Raw genomic sequence first — 25,991 nt, 5'->3', positions numbered from 1 at the left:
CACAATCTGCATTTCACAAGAACGTGTGGGTCACATTATTGCTTTGCTTGGCTATTGGGAGATCTGTGCACAGTGGGTACCCCGGATGCTGCCTCCTGAAATGAAAGCGCACGGACTTGAAATTTGCCAGGAACTCCTCTCACGTTACGAGAATGAAGGTGACGCCTTTCTCCATTCAATTGTGACAGGAGACGAAACTTGGAGACACCATTACGAACCGGTGACGAAATGTCAGTCTATGGAATATCGACACAAAGACTCGCCCCAGAAAAAGAAATTCAAGACGCAGCCCTCAGCTGGAAAAATCATGGCCACAGTGTTCTGGGACGCAGATGGTGTTATCCATGTTGATTTCCTTGATCGTGGAACAACAATAATTTCAGAGCGTTACATCACAATGCTACGAACTCTGAAACGACGGCTAACAAGGGTACGAAAGGAAAAGGGAAACGTTTTCCTGCAGCCTGACAATGCCAAACCACACACTTCACGTGCCACCTCAGCAGAACTCCAGAGACTGAATCCCACCACCGTACGGCATCCTCCATGCAGTCCAGATTTAGCACCGTCTGACTTCCATCTGTTCCCGATAATGAAAGACGATCTGCGGGCACATCATTATGCTTCTGATGAAGACTTTGAGCGAAATGTGAGACTGTGGTTGCGGAAACAGAGTGTCGACTTCTTCCGAGACGGCTTTTGAAAACTTGTTCATCGTTGGGAGAAATGTATCCAGTTGGCTGGTGATTATGTGGAAAAGTGAATATTTGTAATTAAAGATCACATTCTAAGGATTATTTCTGCGTTTGATTTATTAAAATATTCCCTTCCAAACCCAGTTAACAAAGGCGGAGGCATTACTTTTCATTCAACCCACGTTGTTAGGCCTGTGAAAACATTTCACTGAAATGGAGAGGCAATGCAGGATTCCCGACGCTGTGTCGCCAGGAGAGCACTTGTGTGTTTTCGAGGCCATATGGGCACACAAGCCGCACTGGTTTCTGTGTGTTCAGAATAACAGTCTGTTGATTGGAACGCCGTCTTCCAAATAAGTGCATTCAATTAACGATTTAACTATTCAGAATTTTAGGGAAAGCTTGCAACAGTTAGACTTAGATGAGGTGCACAGGGAACATGATGCTAATCTAAAATTTAACCTATTTCAGGATACATTTGTGAGTGTATTTGAAAACAGTTTCCCTAAGAAAACAGTGAAATACAATTGTAAGAAACCATGTAAAAATGCATGACTTACTAAATGGATAAAAACATCTTGTAAACAGGAAAGGGGAATGTATCTTATAGCTATGAGGAGTAATGATCCCGAAACAGTGAAACATTATAAAAACTATTAGTTATTAAAAAGTCCAGGAGTATGTGCATTATGTCTGAGACAAGCACATCTGATGACAAAATTAAAACAATTTGGAGTATTGTTAAAAGGGAAACAGGGCAGCCGAGACCACAGGAAGACTGTATTTCTGTCAAATACAATGAAAAGTTTGTTAAAAAGAAGTCAGAAGTAGAAAACATTTTTAACAATCACTTTTTAAGTGTTGTAGAGAAAATAGGATCCAGCTATTCGTTAGAAAAGCAAGGCAGAATATGGAAGAGGCAGTACCTATGCAATTTGATGAAATTGAAATTCAACCCACCTCTCCTAATGGCTGTAGGTTGTGTTCCAAAAATGAACAGCATAGAGACAAATGATGACACTTTCTGCAGGATCTGACCATCATTTTGCAAGACAATGCTCAAGTTCGTACAGTGCAAGCTGTTACTGATTTATTTGACTGATGGGGCTGCTAAGTGCTATACCACCTACTGCACTCCCCTGACTTAAGCCCTCGTGAGTTCAACTCTGTTTCTAAACTGAAGGAAACACTTCACGGCATTCACTTCAGAACTGCTACAAATTCGTCGGGCTATAGTCTGTGCCGTTCGAACTGTCAACACTACTGGCACTGCTAAAAGTATCCTATGACTTCCACATCCCTGGCAAAGTGTTATACACAAGGCTGTTGACTACGTTGAAGGTCACGAAAACTTTGAAACACGTAACTATTTTGTACGACCTGCAAATAAATAGTTGCCACTATTAAAGTTCCAACCCTCGTCTTTGTAAAAATGAAGTACTGACAAAATGTCAGTTTGGTTTTCAGAATGGCTTTTCGACAGAAAATGCTATATATGCTTTCACTGATCAAATATTAAATGCACTGAATAACCGATCATCACCCACTGGGATATTTTATGATCTCTCAAGGGCTTTTGACTGTGTGAATCATGAAATTCTTCTAGATACGCGTAAGTATTGCGGTATGAGTGGGACAGTGCACAAATGGTTTAATTCATACTTAACTGGAAGAATGCAGAAGGTTGAAGTTAGCAGTACAGATAGTCTGCAAAAACCAGCAATGTCCTCTGACTGTGGAAGTGTCAAGAATGGTGTCCCACAGGGTTCAGTCTTGGATCCCTTATTGTTCTTAATATATATTAACGACTTGCCACTCTATACTCATTAAGTTGCAAAGCTAGTTCTTTTTGCTGATGATACAAGTATAGTAACAGTGGACGCCTTTTCGATGCCTCGAGATTTGTTAGGATTGGAGGAACAGGTTTTCCTGTCTTATGGAGAGAAGCTGTATAGTACACGAAGTGATATGCGATTGGCGCAGGATAGCGCTACCATTTTTGAATGGTGGTGTTTAGTTATTTGGTGTGTACTTCACGCAGAGTGTTTCGTGGACTTGATTGAAGAGTGAGAAGCGCCGTATTCGGTTGGGTGCTGTGGTACGATTTGAGCTTGGGCCATGGATTCTGGGTGCGAAGGTGGATCTGAAGGAGCAGGCAGAGGTCCACCGTTGAACCCAATGCAGAGGCGCGCTGGCCACTGCATCCAAAATTTCTACATGTGCATGGTGAACATTTCGCAGTAGTGGCAGTGGGAACCTTTAGAGCGAGTTTCACACACTGCACCATGCACTCACAGCAGCAGTTGCTGTCTGAGTAGTTCGTTACAATCAACAGTTCACAACCACTGTAAGTCGTATTAGTTACAGTCAGATCGCGTTATCCATATTTAAAGTCAGAATTAGAATCAACTTGCCACCCTCTTTTCAACTTTGTCAACTGTACATCAGTGCACTTCATTTTATGAACACGAGCATAAATACAATCGATGTGTTATGCTAAGTTTCATGTCATTCATGTCTTCTGAAAATAAATGTGTCATGCTACTGAATTCTATTTGTTATTCAGATAGACAAGATTCCGTGGTCACCTTTATTCATCTACATCTACATGGATGCTCTGCAAATCACATTCAAGTGCCTGGCAGAGGGTTCATCGAACCACCTTCACAATTCTCTATTGTTCCAATCTGGTATAGAGTGCGGAAAGAATGAACATCTATATCTTTCCGTATGAGCTCTGATTTCCCTTATTTTATGGTGGTGATCGTTCCTCCCTATGTAGGTCGGTGTCAACAAAATATTTTCGCATTCGGAGTAGAAAGTTGGTGATTGGAATTTCGTGAGAAGATTCCGTCGCAACGAAAAACGCCTTTCTTTTAATGATTTCCAGCCCAAATCCTGTAACATTTCTGTGACACTCTCTCCCATATTTCGCGATAGTACAAAACGTGCTGACATTCTTTTAACTTTTTTGATGTACTCTGTCAGTCCCATCTGGTAAGGATCAAACACCGCGCAGCAGTATTCTAAAAGAGGACGGACAAGCGTAGTGAAGGCAGTCTCCCTAGTAGGTCTGTTACAGTTTCTAAGTGTCCTGCCAATAAAACGCGATCTTTGGTTTGCCTTCCCCACTACATTTTATGTGTTCCTTCCAATTTATGTTGTTCGTAATTGTAATACCTAGGTATTTAGTTGAATTTACAGCTTTTAGTTTAGACTGATTTATCGTGTAATTAATTTTCTTTATCTGTGTGGGGAGTAATACGCGCAGTCTTGGAATAAAATACATTAAGTCATCTTCAGTGCCACTACACAGAGACAGATATCTTTTCATTCACATGTAATTTCCATTGCGTACAAATTTTGTAGTGCTGTAACTGAAGCGTGGTTGTATGTCGTAGAGATATTCAGAGTTAGGAATTCATGACAAGTACCCACATATCTGCCCACCAAACGGGACATTTTGTAACGTTACGCGATAGGCAGGCATACTTGAGACATTGCGTAATACATCTGTGCAAAGCTTCACCAGATTTTCACTGTGGTTTAAGTGTCGCGACTGACTGGAGGTCGAAAAAAAAAATAGCCCTCGTGGGAATTCTGACATTGCCCTCACAGTATATATTTCTTTAATGTCGTATGTTGTTAGCAATATTAGCCTATTCCCAAGAGTCAGCAGCTTTCACTCAGTTAATACTAGGTAGAAATCAAATCTGCATGTGGAATGCACTTCCTTAACTCTTGTGGAGAAGGGAGTGCGGTACTCTGCTGCATCTATTTTCAATAAGCTGCCACAAGAACTCAAAAATCTTAGCAGTAGCCCAAACTCTTTTAAGCCTAAACTGAAGAGTTTTCTCACGGCTCACTCCTTCTATTCTGTCGAGGAACTCCTGGAAGAGCTAAAAAATTAAGCAAATTCCAGTGTTACATTGTTGATTTCCTTTATTTAAACTTACGACTTGTCGCCTGAATATGTTTTTTATATTTCATTTTATCTGTTTCTACTATCGTGTTGTAATTTCATGTATTGACTCGTTGCATGACCATGGAGACTTCTCCTTAATTTGGTCCCACGGAACAATAAATAAATAAATAAAGAGAGGTATTGTCTGTATGCTTGAGGAGGGCATTTAGTCATGCAGGTAGTGTAAAGGAGTGGAGAGAGGACAGAAGGAGTGACTGAAAGGATGTCTCGTGTGCAGCGCGCTGAAGGATGGCTACGAGAGCGACTCGACGCTGGTGTTCAAGCGGCGGGACGACCAGGTGCAGGAGCAGCTGAGCCCGGCGGAGCAGAAGATGGTCTACAAGGCGATCCAGCGCGGCGGCGAGGTGCCTCTGCACGGCCTGCGGAAGCCCGCGCCACAGCGGCCCAAGGGTGAGTGAGTCGCGGCCGGCCGCCTTCACAGGCTGTAGTTGGGCTTTGTCTCCAGTTGCACCGGCACGCTTAGCAAGGAAACAGCACGGCGCTTGGCTGTGTACGCGAGATATCGACAAGGCGACATGAAACCACTAACTCTCCAGAAATATTCATAAATATCTGTGTGTTTTCAGAAGAAGACTGCGTGAAAACATACATGAAAATGACACATATCAGTGGATTGGGCATATATCCAAGTTTCGATTCGTATTACGCGCTGTTGCACTAAAGCGGCAGGCGTGTCAGGATATACAGGGTGGTCCACTGATAGTGGCCGGGCCAAATATCTCACGAAATAAGCATCAAACGAAACAACTACAAAGAACGAAACTCGTCTAGCTTGAAGGAGGAAACTAGATGGCGCTATGGTTGGTGCGCTAGACGGCGCTGCCATAGGTCAAACGGATATAAACTGCATTTTTTTTAGAATAGGAACCCCCATTTTTATTACATATTCGTGTAGTACGTAAAGAAATATGAATGTTTTAGTTGGACCACTTTTTTCGCTTTTGTGGTGGATGGCGCTGTAATAGTCACAAACGTATAAGTGCGTGGTATCACGTAACATTCCGCCAGTGCGGACGGTACTTGCTTCGTGATACATTACCCGTGTTAAAATGGACCGTTTACCAGTTGCGGAAAAGGTCGATATCGTGTTGATGTATGGCTATTGTGGTCAAAATGCCCAACGGGCTCGGTATCCTTGACGACATCATCATCATCATAAACATCAGCTAACGCACAGAATGTTGACTGTCCGCTGTCTTGCCTATCAGATGTTGCGCATTATGCGTCTAACTTTACAAAGACATTCACTGCAAACATTGGCATGCATTATATCGTTACACTGATCTTCTAAGTAGTATGGATTTAACTATGAAATCCTCTGTATCCAGGAAGATAAGACGTGATCTTTCACCGCATAGACAAATGTTCGCTGAATTCTGTTGTGGTTCGATATCTTTGGGTGTGTTTATGTTACACGAGACAAATTGTACGTATCTTAGGATCACAACAGAAATATTGCAACGGTTAGGTTACATGAAGAAGTGCACAAGCAATTATTTTCCCGAGTAGTGTCGGTGAGAAGAATAGAAAGGCAATTTTTAACAGTAACAGGTATGCCTTTTGTGTGGTTGACATGGTACTTTGTTATTCGTAGATGCAGCAATTAAAATGTGTTTGGTGTTACAAATGATACAAAATTCCCAACTAGGAGTAGCTAACGTTATAACTATTTGATAAACTTATCTGTGTGTAGCTTTGACGTAAGGAAAGACAGTGTAACACTGAATATCAGCTTGCGGTTTATAAACACAATACCTGTAGTGTATATGTGCCTTGCGTAAAAATTGGTTCATGCACGTGACCAGAAGTATATGAGAATGCCTGTTCTGCATTTAAAGAGAGCTACTTAAGGCTATTCTTTAGTGTAAGTGTGAAATCATGAAACTGAAGCCTGGTTTGAACGCCATCGTGCTTATTATGGCTCTATATTCGCGTTGTTTCGTGCCAGCCTCTGGACTCTCTCATGCCGTCTGCTTGTGCAGTGCAGCTTAGTATTCCTCGCATATGGAAAGCTTTCCCAGAGTGAAGATTGCGATTAATTGAATTTTGGCAGCTCCGCAGGTTACGTGCGTGAATGGCTCAAATGGTTCAAATGGCTCTGAGCACTATGGGATTTAACATCCGAATCAGTCCCATAGAACTTAGAACTACTTAAACCTAACTAGTCTAAGGACATCACACACATCCATGCCCGAGGCAGGATTCGAACCTGGGCCGTAGCGCTCGCGCAGTTCCAGACTGAAGCGCTTAGAACCGCTCGGCCACACCGGCCAGCTCGTGCGTGAACGGCAATCCAAACCATCAAGATGGGGTTAGCGGTTGGTGTAGAAGGTTTTAGTATACTTACACGTACTTTAACCGTTGCTGATACTTAGTAGAAAATACCGGGTCGCCCCCTTTTGTAGATCTCACGTTGCGTACTAGCCCTCCTTCGTTTAGCTGGGAGCTGAGGGAAACTCTAAACTTCTATCACAGTTAGTTGATTTACGCTTCTGTGCCCATTTTCAATTGATCAATACGTACAGATGATGCAGAACGGTGCACTTAAAGTGCAAATTAGAAACCCCACCTGTTCAGAAGAGTGTCTGCTGCCCTCGCAGTTTGTGAAGCTTACCAGAAACAATCACACTAGCAGTAAAACAATCAAGACACATGTTGCGAGGCGGCGTGCCGATAAAGGATCAAAGCCATTAAACACAGAAATGCGGTGTTTAGTGGTAAATAAATTTGAGAACATCCGCAGTCAGCTGACACTTTGTTTGTATACGCAATTTGGACTAGGTATTTGTCTCTACATTTTAATCACTGACTGTATAGGCTGAAATCAGCTGACTGTCTTAGTAGCACAGACTTAACGTGTAATAAGTACAGGCAAGTACTGGGAAACGATGTGATTTAATTATTTTATACAGACTCGGGACACCAATGGAAATAAATTATTTTACATGGTCTCCTTAAACTATTCAAGGAGAATGCTTAGGTGATTCCTTCACTGACGCCTCGTAACAATTCCCAGGTAATGTTTCGTTTCCAATAGCTCCACCATGGAACGCTTGATGAAGTTTAATCTCCCGTCCTTCCAGTAAATGCATTTATTGTCAAGCATTTGACCGGGAACGACTAGAGTCTTCTGCTGCTGCTTCTTGCGGATTATCTACGGCGCCGCATCTTCAGCCCCAGTCGCTTCTTGTTGTGTCGTGATTTTCCTCAACGTTCATATTCTTTGCTTCGATTGCCTCCTCCACATCATTTTGCCAGTTGCGTCCTGAGCGACCCGTTTTCTTTCGCTGGGATGATATCCACTGTAGTGTTCTATTTGGTATCCTGTCTGCGTTCATCCTATTCACAAAGCCAAACCACAGCATCTGTTTTTGTTGGATGTCGTCACAGATATCCATATCAATTTTAGTCCTTTGTCGGATTACGTCATTTCTTGTCCTATCCATCCTAGTACAGCTTGAGATTCGTCTTAAGTAATCTAAATGGCAAGCAGTTTATTCGTATCTTTTTTGCTAACGACCCAGGCTTCTGCTGTCTACAAAACTACAGTCTGGACTATAGTTTTATACGTTGTCTTCTTCGTTGTTCTTATCCTTTTGTTCCAAAGATCAGGGTTCATTACCCTTGTTTACAGCTCGTCCTTTATTAATTCTACCAGTGATTGTATCATTGCTTGCGCCCTGTATTACTACGCCAAGATATTTTGTGTTTTCCACGCCTATAGTTACTTCTCCATCTCCCTCCAAATTACTTACTTTTTCCATTCCAGCAGCCAAGTACTCATGCGTCTTCATGTTCTTTAAGTCGGTCTTTTATTGAATTCCTCTTTAAGCTTTCTTATCATACAGCCCAGATCATCTTCATGTCCTACTAGTACACGCTCCCATAACCTGGCATTTTCTATGCCAAGTCTGCACGATTGCTCCTAGACACAGCTTAAAGACGGTCGGTGAAAACCCACATATCTGCCACAGACCCTTTGAATTCTTCTGTCTAACTATTCCCAGTCTTTACCCTCGCTGTGTTATTTTCATATAATTTTGTAACAACCCTTAGCCATCTTCGATCTAACTCTGCATACAGTCATATGGCATTATGTGGGCTGTGGGAGACATAATATCATTATGAGACCATACACCAAGCATACAGGGTGGATCAAGTAGTTAATGAGGAGATACTCAATAGAGTCGGGGAGAAGAGGAAATTGTGGCACAACTTGACTAGAAGAAGGGATCGGTTAATAGGACACGTTCTGAGGCATCAAGGGATCACCAATTTAGTATTGGGAGGAAGCGTGGAGGGTAAAAATCGTAGAGGGTGACCAAGAGGTGAATACACTAAGCAGATTCAGAAGAAAATTCCTGGCAGATTAAAACTGTGTGCCGGACCGAGACTCGAACTCGCTTCTGTGAAGTTTGGAAAGTAGGAGACGAGGTACTGGCGGAAGTAAAGCTGTGAGGACGGGGCGTGAGTCGTGCTTGGGTAGCTCAGTTGGTAGAGCACTTGCCCGCGAAAGGCAAAGGTCCAGAGTTCGAGTCTCGGTCCAGCACACAGTTTTAATCTGCCAGGAAGTTTCATATCAGCGCACACTCCGCTGCAGAATGAAAATCTCATTCTGCAGTTTCAGAAGGATGTAGGTTGCAGTAGTTACTTGGAGATGAAGAGGCTTGCACAGGATTGAGTAGCATGGAGAGCTGCATCAAACCAGTCTTTGGACTGAAGACCACAACAGCAACAACACCAATCATGGATGACCTCCGACACTTCGTTCATACTGCCTACAATGAAAGGCTACCTAGTAAAGCATCGTGGCGTTCAAACTACTTTAGGGCAATAGGCTGCATTACATGACATCTTTTTGTGTTTGTTGGTGATGGGCTTACAGAACCACGCTGTTACTAAGCCGCAGCGGCTGCATATAATATAAATTCACTGTAGCATACTTATTCACTTGGTGAGTAGTTGTACTGTCTGGTAAAGGTCTGACATTCTTACTTGCCTTCCCTGTTCTTACACGGAGCAGCGACTTTCAGAATGGTTTGTGAAGAGCCAGGTAGGTAGTTGAGAGTTGATCAGCTGCAGGAGAGGATTTGAGGTGCAGTTACAGTTGTCTTCTTTCACTTTCCCTCACTGCGGTAGTCCAGTACTGGCCGACGTAGAATCTCCTCCCTGTGGCACGCGAGTCGCTTTCAGACAGCTGTAGAGCAGAGGTAGTGAGTAGAACTCGGCGCACTGGAGCCCTGGGGCGATGCGGTGGCACGCATGAGAGGCAAAGTGGCCGGCGAGAAGCCGCGGCTGACGTGTGGGTGGTGGCGTCGCCTTAGCGGGGGACCTGCCGGCGCTCGAGTACTTCCCCATCTCGCCGCACCTGACGCGCATCCGCGTGCGCCGGAACCCCGCGCGGCCCCTCCAGGAGATCACCTGCTACCCCGTCACCGTGCACCACGACAACCCGCCGCCCCTCTTCTCCACCTACAAGCGCACCGCGCCCTCCTTCGTCTGCGTGGGTGCCGCCACCGCGACGAGGGCGACGGCCGCCGCTGTCGGCACCGCGGAGGCCGCGGCGCAGCCGCCGGCGCCGGCGCCGCCCAGCGCCGCCCCCGCGGGCGCCGCGCCGCCGCCCCTGCCTCCGCAGCGGCTGTCGTCGCGCCACAACTCGACGCTGCGCATGTGGTCGCGCATGCAGCTGCCCGCCAGCCCGGAGGCGGCCAGGAGGCGGCAGCAGGCGTCGCGGCACGCCAACGTCACGCTCCTGCGCGAGCGCATCACCAGCAAGCTGGGCGCCGCCCCCGCTGCCGCCGCCCCCAAGGCGCGGTCGCGGCCGCAGTCGGCCTCCCCGGAGCCGGCGCGCGCCAAGGCGGCCAGGAGGGCGGCGCCGCCCACGCGCCTCAGCCGCTCGCCCGACCTGGCGTCGCCCGCGGAGGTGCGCAAGGCGCTGCAGGCCGCACCGGCCGTCCGAGAGAGACCGGGCTCCAGGCTGCTGCCCCCAGGTACGTCCGCTCGTCATTCAGCTCTAGCCTACTGAGTACTAATTCCAATTTAAACATTTCCTACGAGGACTAATCAACAAAAACTGAGACAAATTTTTTTCCTGAGCCCGCCCGGCTGGCCGTGCGATCTAACGCACGGCTTTCCGAGCGGGAAGGAGTGCCTGGTCCCCGGCACGAATCCGCCCGGCGGACTTGTGTCGAGGTCCGGTGAACCAGCCAGTCTGTGGATGGTTTTTAGGCGGTTTTCCATCTGCCTCGGCGAATGAGGGCTGGTTCCCCTTATTCGCCGGCCGGAGTGTCCTTGCGGTTCTGGGCGCTACAGTCTGGAACCGCGAGACCGCTACGGTCGCAGGTTCGAATCCTGCCTCGGGCATGGATGTGTGTGATGTCCTTAGGTTAGTTGAGATTGAGTAGTTGTAAGTTCTAGGGGACTGATGACCTCAGCAGTTGAGTCCCATAGTGCTCAGAGCCATTTTAACCATTAGAACCATTTGAACCATCCCCTTATTCCGCCTAGTTACTGTATGTCGGCGATTGCTGCGCAAACAAGTTCTCCACGTACGCGTACCCACCATTACTCTACCATGCAAACATAGGGGTTACACTCGTCTGGTGTGAGACATTCCCTGTGGGGGGGGGGGGGGGGGGGCACCGTGGGCCGAACCAAAAAAATGGTTCAAATGGCTCTGAGCACTATGGGACTTAACGTCTGAGGCCATCAGTCCCCTAGAACTTAGAACTACTTAAACCTAACTAACCTAAGGACACCACACACATCCATGCCCGAGGCAGGATTCGAACCTGCGACCGTAGCGGTCGCGCAGTTCCAAACTGTAGCGCCTAGAACCGCTCGGCCACCCCGGCCGTCGGGCCGAACCGCACAGTAACCCTGGATTCGGTGAGGGGCGGCGGAGGGGTGAAGTGGACTGCGGTAGTCGTCGTTGCTTGTGGACCACTGCGGCTGCGGCGGGGACGGAGCCTCTCCGTCGTTTCTATGTCCCCGGTTAACATACAACATACAATTTTTTCCTGTAGTTTCCGTGATACTTTCCTGTCTCTACAATGAGCATGTTTTTAAGTGCGGTGTGTAATCAAAAACTAACGGCAATTTTCGTTTTTCTTAAAGAATCTTTCTTCATTCATCAACATCAACTTTATCCCTTCAGAGTAATCCTCCTCAGATATGATACACCTATGCCAGCGCTTTTTCCCATCTTGGAAGTACTTCTGGAATTTTTTTCGTTGTGGTGTTCAGCTCCTTCAGCGTTTCTGTTGTTATCTCATCAGTGATGGGAAAACGACGTTCTTTCATCGTCCTTTTCAGCCTCGAGAACAGAAACAAGTCGCAGGAGTCCATGTCCGGCAAATATGGTGGCTGAGGCAACGTAACGGTTCTTTTTTTTTTTTTTTTCCAAAAAGTCACGAACAAGCATTGAGGTGTGAGAGGGAGCAATATCGTGATGCAATTTCCACAAGTGGTTTTGCCACAATTCAGATCGTTTCCTTCAGATTGCCTCACGCTAACGGCGTACTACTTCCAGGTAACATTACTCTTTACTAACCGTACGATCTTAAGGCATGATCTCGCGATGCACAGTCCCATTGTAATCGAAGAAAAAAGTGGAAAGAACCTTCACATGTTATCGAAATTGTCAAAAAATTTTTCGGTCATGGCTCTTGAGGAAGTTTCCGTTGGGACAATTGGGCCTTGGTTTCGACGTGATACCAGTATACCCATGATTCGTTTGGTGTTATAACCTTCTTTAGAAGTTTAGGACCGTTGTCGACTTCATTCAGCAATTCCTGAGCCGTGTCTACGCGATGTAAAACATCAACAACCTCTCTGATGGTGATTCGGTGATTTTCCAGAAACATTTTCTGTATTTCTTCCTCATTGTCATGAGTAATTGAAGTGCTAGGGTGTCCAGGGCGGTCGTCGTTTTCAACGGCTTCTCGACCCTTTGAAACGTTTATACCACTCGTAAACTCTTGTCTTACTAATAGTAAATTCGCAAAAAGCCACAGTCAATATTTCGAATGCGGTGCTGCTCTGTATTCCATTTTTCAAGCAAAATTTAATGCAAATTCTTTGACCATGTTTTTCGAAAGTAAAAATTGCACGAGCACTCGAAAATACCTGTACATATAACATCTTCGACTGTCAACAGTAACCTAAATATTCAAAACAGCCGAAAATGCAAACATACATGTGTATGAACAAGATTATAAAACAGTTTTGAAAATCGGATGTATAAAGCCCGCGAAGTTCAATAATTTCCGTTACTTGTTTATCGTATCTCGTATGATGTCTATAGGCGGAAGCACTCTCGTACCAGTAGGCTGGTTAGTAATGCTCTAATTTGTAGACGCTCTTTGCAGTTCACGTACCAAATAATGGAGGTGACGCAAGGGGAGCAGTACGGCGCAACAGAATTCGGTGTTCATTTAAACCATACAGCCACTGAAACTCTGGAAAAGCTGCAGCAAGTGTACGGTGAAGATGCATTATCTCGTGCAACAATGTTTATGTGGTTCAAGGACTTCAAAGAAGACCGATTTGTCTGTATTAAGCAGGGTGGGATTGGTGTTTCGGCTTCTGCTGTGACTGAAGTTAAGATCAACACAGCTGTTGTGGTTGTTCTTGACAATCGGCGGATAACATTACGTAACCTCAGCGAAGTGTTGACAGTTTCATGTGGCAGTGTCTTTACGATTATGCATGATCATCATCATATGACCAGTATTTGTGCCTGTTGGGTGCCACGTCTGTTGACTCCAGAACAAAAGCCGGCCGTTGCGGCCGAGCTGTGCTAGGCGCTTCAGTCTGGAACCGCGCGACCGCTACGGTCGCAGGTTCGAATCCTGCCTCGGGCACGGATGTGTGTGATGTCCTTAGGTTAGTTAGGTTTAAGTAGTTCTAAGTTCTAGGGGACTGATGACCTCAGATGTTAAGTCCTATAGTGCTCAGGGCCATTTGAACCAGAACAAAAGGCTGCGCGAAAGGAGACAAGCTTTGGGGTGCTGTGTCTTCTAGCAGACGGAGGAGATGCATTTTTGGAAACATTATCACCGGCGGTGCGTCATGGCTGCATCATTTAAATCCTTAGGGAAAACGAGACAGCACAATGTGGTAATCGCCCGAAAGTTGTTCCATCTTCAGGGAAAGTAATTATGATCATATTCTTTGACTTTCTTGGAATGATTTACCAGCATTTCACCTCACACTATGGTTACAGCAGCATACTACAGATCAGTATTGGCTAAACTGAGAAAGCACATTGTAAGGAAACAACAACAAAAAAATGGCTCGGAGCACTATGGGACTTCACATCTGAGGTCATCAGTCCCCTAGAACTTAGAACTACTTAAACCTAAGGACATCACACACATCCAAGCCCGAGGCAGGATTCGAATCTGCGACCGTAGCGGTCGCGCGGTTCCAGACTGAAGCGCCTAAAACCGCTCGGTCACAGCGGCCGGCTGGAAAGTACCAGAATTTTCTCGTACTGGGTGACTACTTCGTTATGACAATGCGCGGACCCTTATTATAAATCAGGCCATGCAGTTTCTGGCTGAATTCAATATTACCTGTGTACCTCATTCGCCTTATATCCCCGATCTTGCAACCTGTGATTTTTTTTTGTTCCCATCACTAAAGGCAAAGCTTCGGGCCATCCGATTGGAGAATTCTGAATGAGTGCTAAAGAAGAGTGAGGCGATTCTCAGGGACCTGTCAAAGAATGGCCTGCGCCGTGTGTTCCAGGACTCGCAGAGACGCCCAAAAAGTTGCATTGAACTAGGACGGGAGTACCTCGAAAAACATTACGTAAACATTGAAATGGAGTCATAAACAAGTGTGAAAAAAAATCAGTCCCAATCTTTGTGGGTCAGCCCTCGTACACTGCGGGAGGAAAATGAAACACTATCAAGACAAGGTCACTTTATCGAAAAGTTATGTAAAAGGTAGTTCCATTTTAGCAGTATATGATAACAAATTCAGAACAAATGAAACGAACTTGTCACAGTAAAGGATGCCCAAACATTCGCATTAATACACAGTGTACCCTTCCCCCCCCCCACCCCTCCCTCCTCCCACGCTCTCCCTCGCTCTAGCGCCATTGCAGGCGCATAGTCTCGTGTGCAAACAATCATGCCGAATGGCATCCTGCAATAGACTGTCCCAAGGATCGTGCGCCTTTTGTTACAATTCGCCAATTCTTCTTGCAGGCCCTGGAGAAACAGTGAGTTCCCGCTTCATCATGTCCCATACATGTTCAGCTGGCGAGACATCTGGTGATCATGCTGGCCGGGGCAATAGTCGTAAGCCACGAAGAGCACGTTGCATCGTTTGTGCTGACAAAGCATATCACCTTCCTGTCGAAGAAATGCCAGTACCGCAGGGATAACAGCCTGTACAGTGTAATGGCACTGATTACGTTACCCTACAGAATCACCGAATGTGTAGATGTGACCACGAGTTGTAACTGTTGCAAACACCGCAACCCCCTCCTCCCCCACAGACCATGAAGCCTGCAACGGGACCTTTGTGTCGGTGAATGCACTCTGGAATAGTCAGAGTCAGCTTACCAAGTCTACGTCATATATGCGTACGTCCATCACTCGCATACAGACAGAATCTACTCTCATCACTGAAGACAACAGAGCGCCATTACACTCTCAGCTCAACACTTACACGACAAGAGTAGCCATGATTCGTGATGTCATCATGTCAGTGGTAACCTGGTCAGAGGCACACGTGATCTTAATCCTGCTACATACAGGTGGTTCCCAATAGTCTTGGATGACAAAGCGGGTGCAACACGTGCCCAAATTTCTTCGATCGGACACCCGCACTCGTTCAGTGCGTCGATCTTGACGTGGCTCTGTACTACGCAGTCGTTGACAACCTAATCTACCGGTGTTGGAATGTTCTACAGACCACCGTTCAAAGCAGCGACACACCAATGATACACGTGCAGTAGCACGTCGATACGTCCATCCAGCTTTCCGCAAGCATACACAGTAACCCCGTTCAAGTTGCTGAAGCTGTTCAACAGAAGTAAATATTCGTCAGTGGCCATGGTTGTACCCTAAAACGAATGTTGGAAACAGTGTTCACCTCTAAACTCAACGCAATTACTGCCTGCAGAGTCAAAACAGACGGTGCGCAGAACACGCCTCTCGAACGCCATCTGATCACCAATGTCCCTGACAGATAAATCACTAACGCTACAAGCCCTCAGTATGAATTTATTATACCGTGGTGCCACTGATACAGTTATTGAGGGTGTTGCATTTTTTCCCAGCAGAGTATATCTTTATTTTGCCGTCTCGGTTGTATTTTTTACGGTATAACTAGTTTAGATCACACTCGACCTCTTCAGGCCGAAAAAAAGTAAACGTTTTCCATTATTTTACAATAAGTAGAAAAGAATTCTGCATAACTCTTGAACTATGTTGTAGCGGGAGCAACCCGTCGTGTCTACACAGGGGGATCTGCCTCTGTATAGAAACGATGGGGTTATTATATGGGACAGTTGCGAGACAATTTTCACAACAAAGAGGAAGAACCCATCCGATTAAAATATTAGAATCTGTTACAGGGTTTAAATGTACAGCGTGATTCACATATGGCATAAGATGCCTTTTATTTCGTGAACGGTTGCAGGTGTCGAAACGAGGTTTTTGCCAAATGATAGTACGCTAATGGGCACGTAATTTTGTTATGTGACAAGGAGTCTTAGCTCTTGTATGAATCGAGATATTGAAGCAAATACAATTTTTTAAATTCAGTGATATACTTTTTAAAGGCTTCCGAAAGCGCTTGAAAAGAGGAGAAGAGTTATATAATGTTTGTTAGTTTTGGGGTTGAAACTGTTCCCAAAAGAATCCGAGAAATATTCTAAAAATCGTAGGCAAGTCGATCGGAATCGGCTGTTGCACTGTAAATACGCTCATGCCAGGATACGTCGATGTATCAAGCCTTTCGATTGCTCACTTGTCTGCAGTGCAGAACTAGTAGGAGGTGCGTCGTCTATCGGCAGGTCATTTCTGCTTCAACATTCCTTGCATGCAGACGTGTAAACCAGTGAGGAGAAGTTAGACATGCTTTTTTTATATACAGTGAGCGTCAAATAACTACCGTCAAAACTTTACGGATCATCGCTGTCTGTCCCGCCAGGCACTTCCACGAATTAAGTGTTAGGTCACTAGTGCGAAGAGTCAGGGGACGAGGACGAAGACTGCAGCTGACACGCGGCACGAGACGTATTCCCAATGAATGCCAGATCAGCCAGGCGGGTATCAGTCGTATCTAGGGTCGACATAAATTCCACTCCTTTCACCTGGCACTACAGCAGGCACTCGGAGGACGTGATTTCGAAAGTCGTACAGAATTTTTTGAGTTTTCCCTGCAACAACCGGGAGACTACAAGACATCTTTACCAGCGTGTTCTCTTTATCAGTGAAGCAACGTTAACGAACCGCGGTAATGTAAAGTTACGCAACATGCAGTACTGGGCAGCTGAAAATCCACGCTGGCTTCGTCACACACACACGTGGAGCGTAAACGCGCGGTGCGACATCATAGGAAACTCGATTGTGGGGCCTGACTCATACCAGGGGTGTTAAATGGAAATACGTATCCACATTTCCGATTGAATCTTCTACTTGTTCTTGTAGAACAGGCATCACTGGATAAGCGACATATCATCCAATGCACTATCATCTGTTCATCTATCTCTCGAACGGCGACTACAAATATGCCTTGTAGTCAAATGGCTCTGAGCACTATGGGACTCAACTTCTGAGGTCATTAGTCCCCTAGAACTTAGAACTAGTTAAACCTAACTAACCTAAGGACATCACAAACATCCATGCCCGAGGCAGGATTCGAACCTGCGACCGTAGCGGTCTTGCGGTTCCAGACTGTAGCGCCTTTAACCGCACGGCCACTTCGGCCGGCTGCCTTGTAGTCGATGGTAAGCAATTTGAGCACATGTTTAAGTAAAGTGTAAAACTACGTTTCGTTAAGAAAAGTATTTATTGTATGGATGATATGTCGTCAGTAAATCTGAACAATTTCGGATAGTACCTATAGACACATTTGTCCGACAGCACCTTTAAGAAGCATCCAGGCGCCTCCAGGCAAACACAGATTAGTTTTATTTTATTTTGTTTTTGATCTAAGAAGTTTTTGTTCGTGAATAGGGCGGTTTATCTTTATGAAGTATGAACGACCGACGTTTCTGTTACCGCTTTGACAACTAATCAGGAAAGGGGAGTGTTTAAATGAAAAATTGCCTGACGTACACTCATATAAAATAGTTTGCATAATAACCGTCTGATGCACAAGAAGTCAGCCTATGCCGTAGTTCCATATACAAAAATCATGGCTGGCCCTGTATCCATGTCATAAAGAAAATGAGGTTTTATCTTAGTAGCGTTGGCCTGTCTTGCTGCACATTACGATAGAGCATGGAATGAGAGTTCTGTATGGCAGTGTTAGCACCGTAATAGCCGACTCTGGCCGCATTGCTTCCCTACTTTAGCAAGTGTCTTGGATCATTTTGCGAAAGCTTTCAACGACAACGTTACAAGCGCTGTATCACTGTTACAGTATTTCCTGGCGCTATTGAATGGATTATGAAAAGCCCACGCTTCCATTAAAAATTATTGGTTTCAATATCTCGGTTGATATCAGGGTTCAGAGCATGACTCATACAAAACATCACGTGTCCCTCAGCACACTATCAACTGCGAAAAAACTCGTTTCGATATCTCGAACCGTTCACGAAATGAAAGGGGTGTTTCGTCTTACTTGACTCACTCTACGTTAAAGTCAGCAGTAGGGAAGACGAAGACTCCTCCCTTATTACGTAGACATGACAGCAGACATGGAAAGAATAGTGTACATTAATGGGATTGTTTGAAAGAATAATCAGTCTTCTTGGGTAACCCTACTTGGTAAATTGAGACAAACAATATTCTATGAAAACAATTAAATAATTCTACTGTCTCTGTTGGAAGCGCCATGTGAATGAGCTTAAGGAGATTAGGCTGCATACCAAGGCATATGACAGTAAATTTTTCCTCATTCCTTATTCATCACGGAGCAACACAAAGCCCCAAACATAGGTAAGAAGTATCCTCCACCACGGAAGTAATTTATATCTCGCTTATTCCTATCGAACTTTCTGACCTGCAGGAACAGTGGTTCGCAGTTCGACAGCAGTGTTCGCGTCGGCTCGCAATACCGGACGGCCGTCAGACGACAAGTCCTTACGTGTCACAGTGGCCATGTCCGCACGAGGGCGTGAGCTTCTGCGCTCGTCCTCCAGCACGGCGGTGCCGTCCACTTCCAAATCCCCTTCTCCGGCACCTTCCACACCTCGCCGCCCCAGCGTCTCCCCGGTGGGCCGCGGCGCCTCCCTCTCACCGTCTCCGGGACCGCTGCACAGGTCCCGCTCCAGGATAATGTCCGTGGTGGGAGCTCCGCCGTCCAGCCTCGCCCGCCGCAAGGACTCGGTCTCTCCGGCGCCCCAGAGGACCGCCTCGAGGACTTCTCTGGCACTGCGAGACGAAGGGAAAGCGCGGCCCAAGAAAGTGGAGAAGTCGGGGTCCGACTCCGTGAAGAAGAAGGTGAAAGCGCCGGGCAAGAGCAGCCCGCCCTCGTCCTTCTCCAAGCTGGAAACGGGGAAGGTGCACGGGAGCACCAGTTCGGTGCGGTCCGCCGCCAGGACCGCCTCCGAAGCGAAGAAGAAGTCCGTGAGGAAGACGAAGGCGGAAGAGGGTGCGCCGAAGAAAGGGGTGGCGGCGAAGAAGCCGGAGAGGCCGCCCGGGAGGAAGAAAAAGTCGCCGCCGAGCTCGTCAGACGAGCGCAAGAGCCGCAAGGAGTTGTCAGTCGCGTCCAGGTCGGCGACTGTGGCGGACCTGAGTGCGCTCGACGACGAGCCGGCGTCGCAGTTCGGAGGCAGCGACGAGGAGGCGTCGGTATCGGCGCCGGGCCGGTCGGACACGTTCTTCCGGCACCTGCTGCTGCGCGACGCGCCGTCGCCCGCGCCGTCGGCGGGCAGCGCGCAGCGCGCGCACTCGTCGGTGCTGGAGCGCGCGCGCCTCTTCTGCGAGCGCGCGGCGCGCGGTCCCCGCCGCCAGGCCGCTCCGCGCGCGGAGCCGCCGCTGGGCCTGCTCAGCGTCTACCTGTCGCAGCGCCGCCCCGTCACCGAGTCCAAGTTCCGCAGCCTGGACCGCGAGCTCAGCGCCGCCTCGCGCTCCGCCAGCCCGTCGCCGCAGCGCGCGCCCGGAAAGCCCTTCTGTTACTTCCCGCGCATCGCAGCTGCCTCTGCAGCCGGCACTGGCGTCGTCAGCGAGAGGCGCGCCATGTTCGGCTCGCTGGCTTCTTCGCGCGGAGTCAGTCCGGATGTTGCTGCCGAGGTAACTTAAACTTTTAATTTGTGAAATTGCACTGCATTCCCAGTACAGTGGAACCTCATCTATCTGGACTAGGTTGGACCGTAGGAAAAAATTAGAATGTCACATGTTAAATTTCGTGGATGTACAAATTATATTTATTTTCTTATAAACACAAAAATTACAACTGTTTTCACATTTTCTTTACACTGAACACCAACTTCGTCAGTCTCTGATAGCCGGCATATTCCACGTCACTCTTTCCACATTGCTAACTGACACTGGCTACATGTCAAGGTAGAACTACCATTAGAAAATTTCTTTTGTAATCCTATCTTTTTTTCCCTGCAATGTGTGCCCTGAAATTGTCCCTCTTTTGCCACGTGAAAAGTGCGTCATGAGCATGACATTCTTTGCTTTTACATTATAATTTTGAAACAAAAGCCTCCCTTTGTTCTGGTTATTTTTCCTGTCTGGCACCATTGAAGTTCAAACACCAAGTTCAGCAATGTTTCTCAACAATTCACCTTTATCGATCGTATGCAGTTTATCTTGTCCGTGGGCATGTCTATGATGTTGTTTTACACTCTCAACAAACAGCGGCAATCCATTACTGTTCAGATCAATGTTAACTTGTGAACTGACACTGTGCCAGGATCCATGTGTGGTATGGCTGAATTTGAATTTAATAATTGCTATCGTCGATTGTTGCCACTATTACTTTTGGAGTATCTTATACTCTTCAGTGATTATACTTAAAAATATATACATATGTGTGAAGCAGTGATCCAGATTAATGAGAATCAATGAACGAGGTTCCACTGTATATTATAGTAGACAACATTAAAATGTTTTATTATTTTATCATATTATAAATGTGACAAGAAATATGAACACTGTTACAGAAATGTATGGAGTAAGGGAAGCAGAAGCAGCAAAAATTGCTGTAGTGTGTAGTAAAACGAGACAGAATACACAAAAATGTCCAAGTCCTAGGCTACAACGACACCAGGTGACCCGAAAGCCTCTGATAAAGCTTTTAAAGGTGTCAGCTACTTCCATTACCTACATGTTCCTTTAGCCAGTGATAATAATGTGAAACAATGTATTAGAAACAAGATACAAGCAGGCAGTACACCTTGTTATGTGAACTTAGACATGCTGAGGAATTCTCTAATTACAAGAATAACAACTGCTCCCTTGTATGACCAGTTTTTATATATGGTTCAGAAACACAGGCAATAACAGAAGCGTATAAAAACAAGTGGTGACATTACTTTCCATTTTGTAGATGAAGACAAGTCAATGCTGTCAGATACATCGAATACAACTAGAAGGAATGTTCAAAATCACGTCCCTACAGTATCCTGTACCATTATCTGTGTACCATAACAACAAGCAACTAACCCTCTGTGCGGCGAAAAGAAGTCTCTCCTCTAGGAATCTTTCATCCAGGCACATTCTCATTTACCCCACAGCTCACTTCGGCGACTTGCGCATCGATGGGTATGAAATGGTGATGATTAGGACAACACAACAACAGTCCCTGAGTGGAAAAAATCTCTGACCCAGCTGGGAATCAAAACCGGGCCCTTAGGATTGACATTCTGTCGCACTGACCACTCAGTTACCAGGGGTGGATGCTTTGATAATGATGAAGTGGTGCAAGCAGAGGTGAGGTTGTGACCCCATCAACAAAGTCAAACAGTCTGCAGTGACAGTATTAGCAAACTGGTCTCCCACTGGGAAAAAGTGTTCATTCCCAGCATGACTACGTTGACAAATAAATGCATAGGCTTGAAGAATAAAGATGTAGACTGTTGGTAAAGTTTGTTTTATTTAAAAGTCTCTGAGAGTTTTCACATAAAAAATTTGGGGTCATTACTTTGAGTAATTTTTGGGGAAATGTTGTGGGGGTGACAGGAGAAATTGCTTCAGCTTCATCTCAAAAGTAAGAGGGCTATTAACTGTGCAAAGAATGTATGGTAGCTGTTTCTGTGCTAGGGTGCATGTGCAATGAGGATTTGGTGAAGCAGTCACGGCTTATGGTAGTCACACAGTTTGTCTAGTCACAACTAAACTAACTGGTCATATGGAGCACTATCATGGTCAAACAGATTGATGTTGCAGGAGTAATGAGCACAAGCACCTGTAGTTAGTTCTGTCTAGTGTTCTCACTAGTTATGCCTTGTTAGATTAGTTTTCAATAGTGGAAAGCCAATAGATGCAGTGATGGCATGTGTTTACAGTTCAGACCCTGTAGAAAGATGTTTCGAAAGTTTTTAAGGTTGCAGAAGCTAGTGGAGGTCTTTCTACATGTGACGGCAGTGCCTTTTGATTTCAGAAAGTTTCAGACCTGGATGAATAAAAAAATATAGAAAAATTAAAATAGTGGTTTTAATGCTTTTGGTGTTCTACATAGTCTCCCCACACTTGAGAACAATGCACATAACATTCATATACCATGAGAAACTTTCAAAAAACCTTTCTTTGGGGTGTTGTTAAACGCACGCTTGACATTGGTTCGAATGTTAGTTACGTCATCAAAGTGGTGATCCTTTGTGTGAATTTCTGCACTTCGTCATTTAGTGGTAGATTCCTATTCAGAACGTCAAGTCTCGTTTTTTGAGTATCAATTTCACGCGTTTTGCATTTCAGTCAAGCCTTGGCAGGCATCGACGAATTGTCATATTTTTTCAGGAATGTGGGACTAACTCTGCACATGAAACTCCCTAGCAGATTAAAACTGTGTGCTAGACCAAGACTCGAACTCGGGACCTTTGCCTTTTGCGGGCAAGTGCTCTACCATCTGAGCTACCCAAGCATGACTCACGCCCCGTCCTCACAGCTTTAATTCCGCCAGTACCTCGTCTGCTACCTTCCAATCTTCACAGAAGCTCTCCTGCGAACACACGAAAGGCAAAGGTCCTGAGTTCGAGTCTCGGTCCAGCACACAGTTTTAATCTGCCAGGAAGTTTCATATCAGTGCACACTCCGCTGCAGAGTGAAAATCTCATTCTGGAAACATCCCCCAGGCTGTGGCTAAGGCATGTCTTCGCAATATGCTTTTTTTCCAGGAGTGCTAGTTCTGCAAGGTTCGTAGGAGAGCTTCTGTGAAGTTTGGAAGGTAGGAGACGAGGTACTGGCGGAATTACAGCTGTGAGGAGGGGGCGTGAGTCGTGCTCGGGTACCTCAGATGGTAGAGCACTTGCCTGCGGAAGGCAAATGTCCCGAGTTCGAGTCTCGGTCCGGCACACAGTTTTCATCAGCTGGGAAGTTTCGTATCAGCACACATCCCGCTGCAGAGTGAAAATCACATTCTGGAACTCTGCACATGGTTTTCTCTTCTTGAAAACACTTTTTAGAATATCTCCAAGTCCTAATTTAGAGGTATTGTTCCTTTGCCATTTGTGACACAACAACGTGTGGACCCTCTGCAGCCGCACTTCCGCTATTTAACAGTGTCTAGTCATAACTAACTGGTCCAATGCAAATCTACAGTTTACAGTTGTTAGTTCTGGGTGTCAATGCAGTTACTGTGGTTATATGCGGAACTTTTTGGACGAACAGTTTATTTTTGCTCTTCCAAGTCCTTTGCTGTCTCTAGCTGCATGCCCTCGGGAAAAATTACAGCTGTAGTTTCTCCTTGCTTTCAGCTGTTCGCAGTACCAGCACAGCAAGGCCGTTTTGGTTAGTGTTACAAGGCCAGGTCAGTCAATCATCGAGACTGTTGCCCCTGCAACTACTGAAAAGGCTGCTGCCCCTCTTCAGGAACCACACGTTTGTCTGGCCTCTCAACAGATACCCCTCTGTTGTGGTTGCACCTACGGTCCGGCTATCTGTATCGCTGAGACACGCAAGCCTCCCCACCGACAGCAAGGTCCATGGTTCTTGGGGGGAGGATATAAGATGAACATCAACAAAAGCAAAACGAGGATAATGGAATGTAGTCGAATTAAGTCGGGTGATGATGAGGGAATTAGATTAGGAAATGAGACACTTAAGGTAGTAAGCTAAGCTCTACTGTATGATTAAATGATGATGGCGTCCTCTTGGGTAAAATATTCCGGAGGTAAAATAGTCCCCCATTCGGATCTCCGGGCGGGGACTACTCAGGAGGACGTCGTTATCAGGAGAAAGAAAACTGGCGTTCTACGGATCGGAGCGTGGAATGTCAGATCCCTTAATCGGGCAGGTAGGTTAGAAAATTTAAAAAGGGAAGTGGATAGGTTAAAGTTAGATATAGTGGGAATTAGTGAAGTTCGGTGGCAGGAGGAACAAGACTTTTGGTCAGGTGATTACAGGGTTATAAATACAAAATCAAATAGGGGTAATGCAGGAGTAGGTTTAATAATGAATAAAAAAGTAGGAGTGCGGGTTAGCTACTACAAACAGCATAGTGAACGCATTATTGTGGCCAAGATAGACACAGAGCCCATGCCTACTACAGTAGTACAAGTTTATATGCCAACTACCTCTGCAGATGATGAAGAAATAGATGAAATGTATGTCGAGATAAAAGAAATTATTCAGGTAGTGAAGGGAGACGAAAATTTAATAGTCATGGGTGACTGGAATTCGTCAGGAGGAAAAGGGAGAGAAGGAAACATAGTAGGTGAATATGGATTGGGGGGAAGGAATGAAAGAGGAAGCCGCCTTGTAGAATTTTGCACAGAGCATAACTTAATTATAGCCAACACTTGGTTCAAGAATCATAAAAGAAGGTTGTATACCTGGAAGAATCCTGGAGATACTAAAAGGTATCAGATAGATTATATAATGGTAAGACAGAGATTTAGGAACCAGGTTTTAAATTGTAAGACATTTCCTGGGGCAGATGTGGATTCTGACCACAATCTATTGGTTATGAACTGCAGACTGAAACTGAAGAAACTGCAAAAAGGTGGGAATTTAAGGAGATGGGACCTGGATAAACTGAAAGAACCAGAGGTTGTAGAGAGTTTCAGGGAGAGCATAAGGGAACGATTGACAGGAATGGGGGAAAGAAATACAGTAGAAGAAGAATGGGGAGCTCTGAGGGATGAAGTAGTGAAGGCAGCAGAGGATCAAGTAGGTAAAAAGACGAGGGCTAATAGAAATCCGTGGGTAACAGAAGAAATATTGAATTTAATTGATGAAAGGAGAAAATATAAAAATGCAGTAAATGAAGCAGGCAAAAAGGAATACAAACGTCTCAAAAATGATATCGACAGGAAGTGCAAAATGGCTAAGCAGGGATGGCTAGAGCACAAATGTAAGGATGTAGAGGCTTGTCTCACTAGGGGTAAGATAGATACTGCCTACAGGAAAATTAAAGAGACCTTTGGAGAGAAGAGAACCACTTGTATGAATATCAAGAGCTCAGATGGCAACCCAGTTCTAAGCAAAGAAGGGAAGGCAGAAAGGTGGAAGGAGTATATAGAGGGTTTATACAAGGGCGATGTACTTGAGGACAATATTATGGAAATGGAAGAGGATGTAGATGAAGACGAAATGGGAGATAAGATACTGCGTGAAGAGTTTGACAGAGCACTGAAAGACCTGAGTCGAAACAAGGCCCCGGGAGTAGACAACATTCCATTTGAACTACTGATGGCCTCGGGAGAGCCAGTCATGACAAAACTCTACCATCTGGTGAGCACGATGTATGAGACAGGCGAAATACCCTCAGACGTCAAGAAGAATATAATCATTCCAATCCCAAAGAAAGCAGGTGTTGACAGATGTGAAAATTACCGAACTATCAGTTTAATAAGTCACAGCTGCAAAATACTAACGCGAATTCTTTACAGACGAATGGAAAAACTGGTAGAAGCCGACCTCGGGGAAGATCAGTTTGGATTCCGTAGAAATGTTGGAACACGTGAGGCAATACTGACCTTACGACTTATCTTGGAAGAAAGATTAAGAAAA

The 25,991-nt window shown here is 45.6% G+C and overlaps 1 protein-coding gene across 8 annotated transcripts in view; it reads left to right on the top strand.

Moving 5' to 3' along the window:
* Positions 1-25,991, top strand: part of LOC126092418 (sorbin and SH3 domain-containing protein 1) — a 1,056,812-nt gene that overhangs the window by 740,350 nt on the left and 290,471 nt on the right. For all 8 annotated transcript variants that reach the window (XM_049908017.1, XM_049908049.1, XM_049908042.1 and 5 more), the window contains one exon: positions 4,898-5,070. In XM_049908017.1, coding sequence (XP_049763974.1) covers positions 4,898-5,070 — 173 coding nt within the window. The remainder of the gene's footprint in view (positions 1-4,897; positions 5,071-25,991) is intronic.

Source organism: Schistocerca cancellata, chromosome 1 (assembly GCF_023864275.1).
Source record: "Schistocerca cancellata isolate TAMUIC-IGC-003103 chromosome 1, iqSchCanc2.1, whole genome shotgun sequence".
In the NCBI taxonomy this organism is placed as follows: Eukaryota; Metazoa; Arthropoda; class Insecta; order Orthoptera; family Acrididae; genus Schistocerca; species Schistocerca cancellata.
The sequence above is the reverse complement of the archived record's forward strand: the minus strand, read 5'-3'. Positions and strand labels throughout refer to the sequence as shown.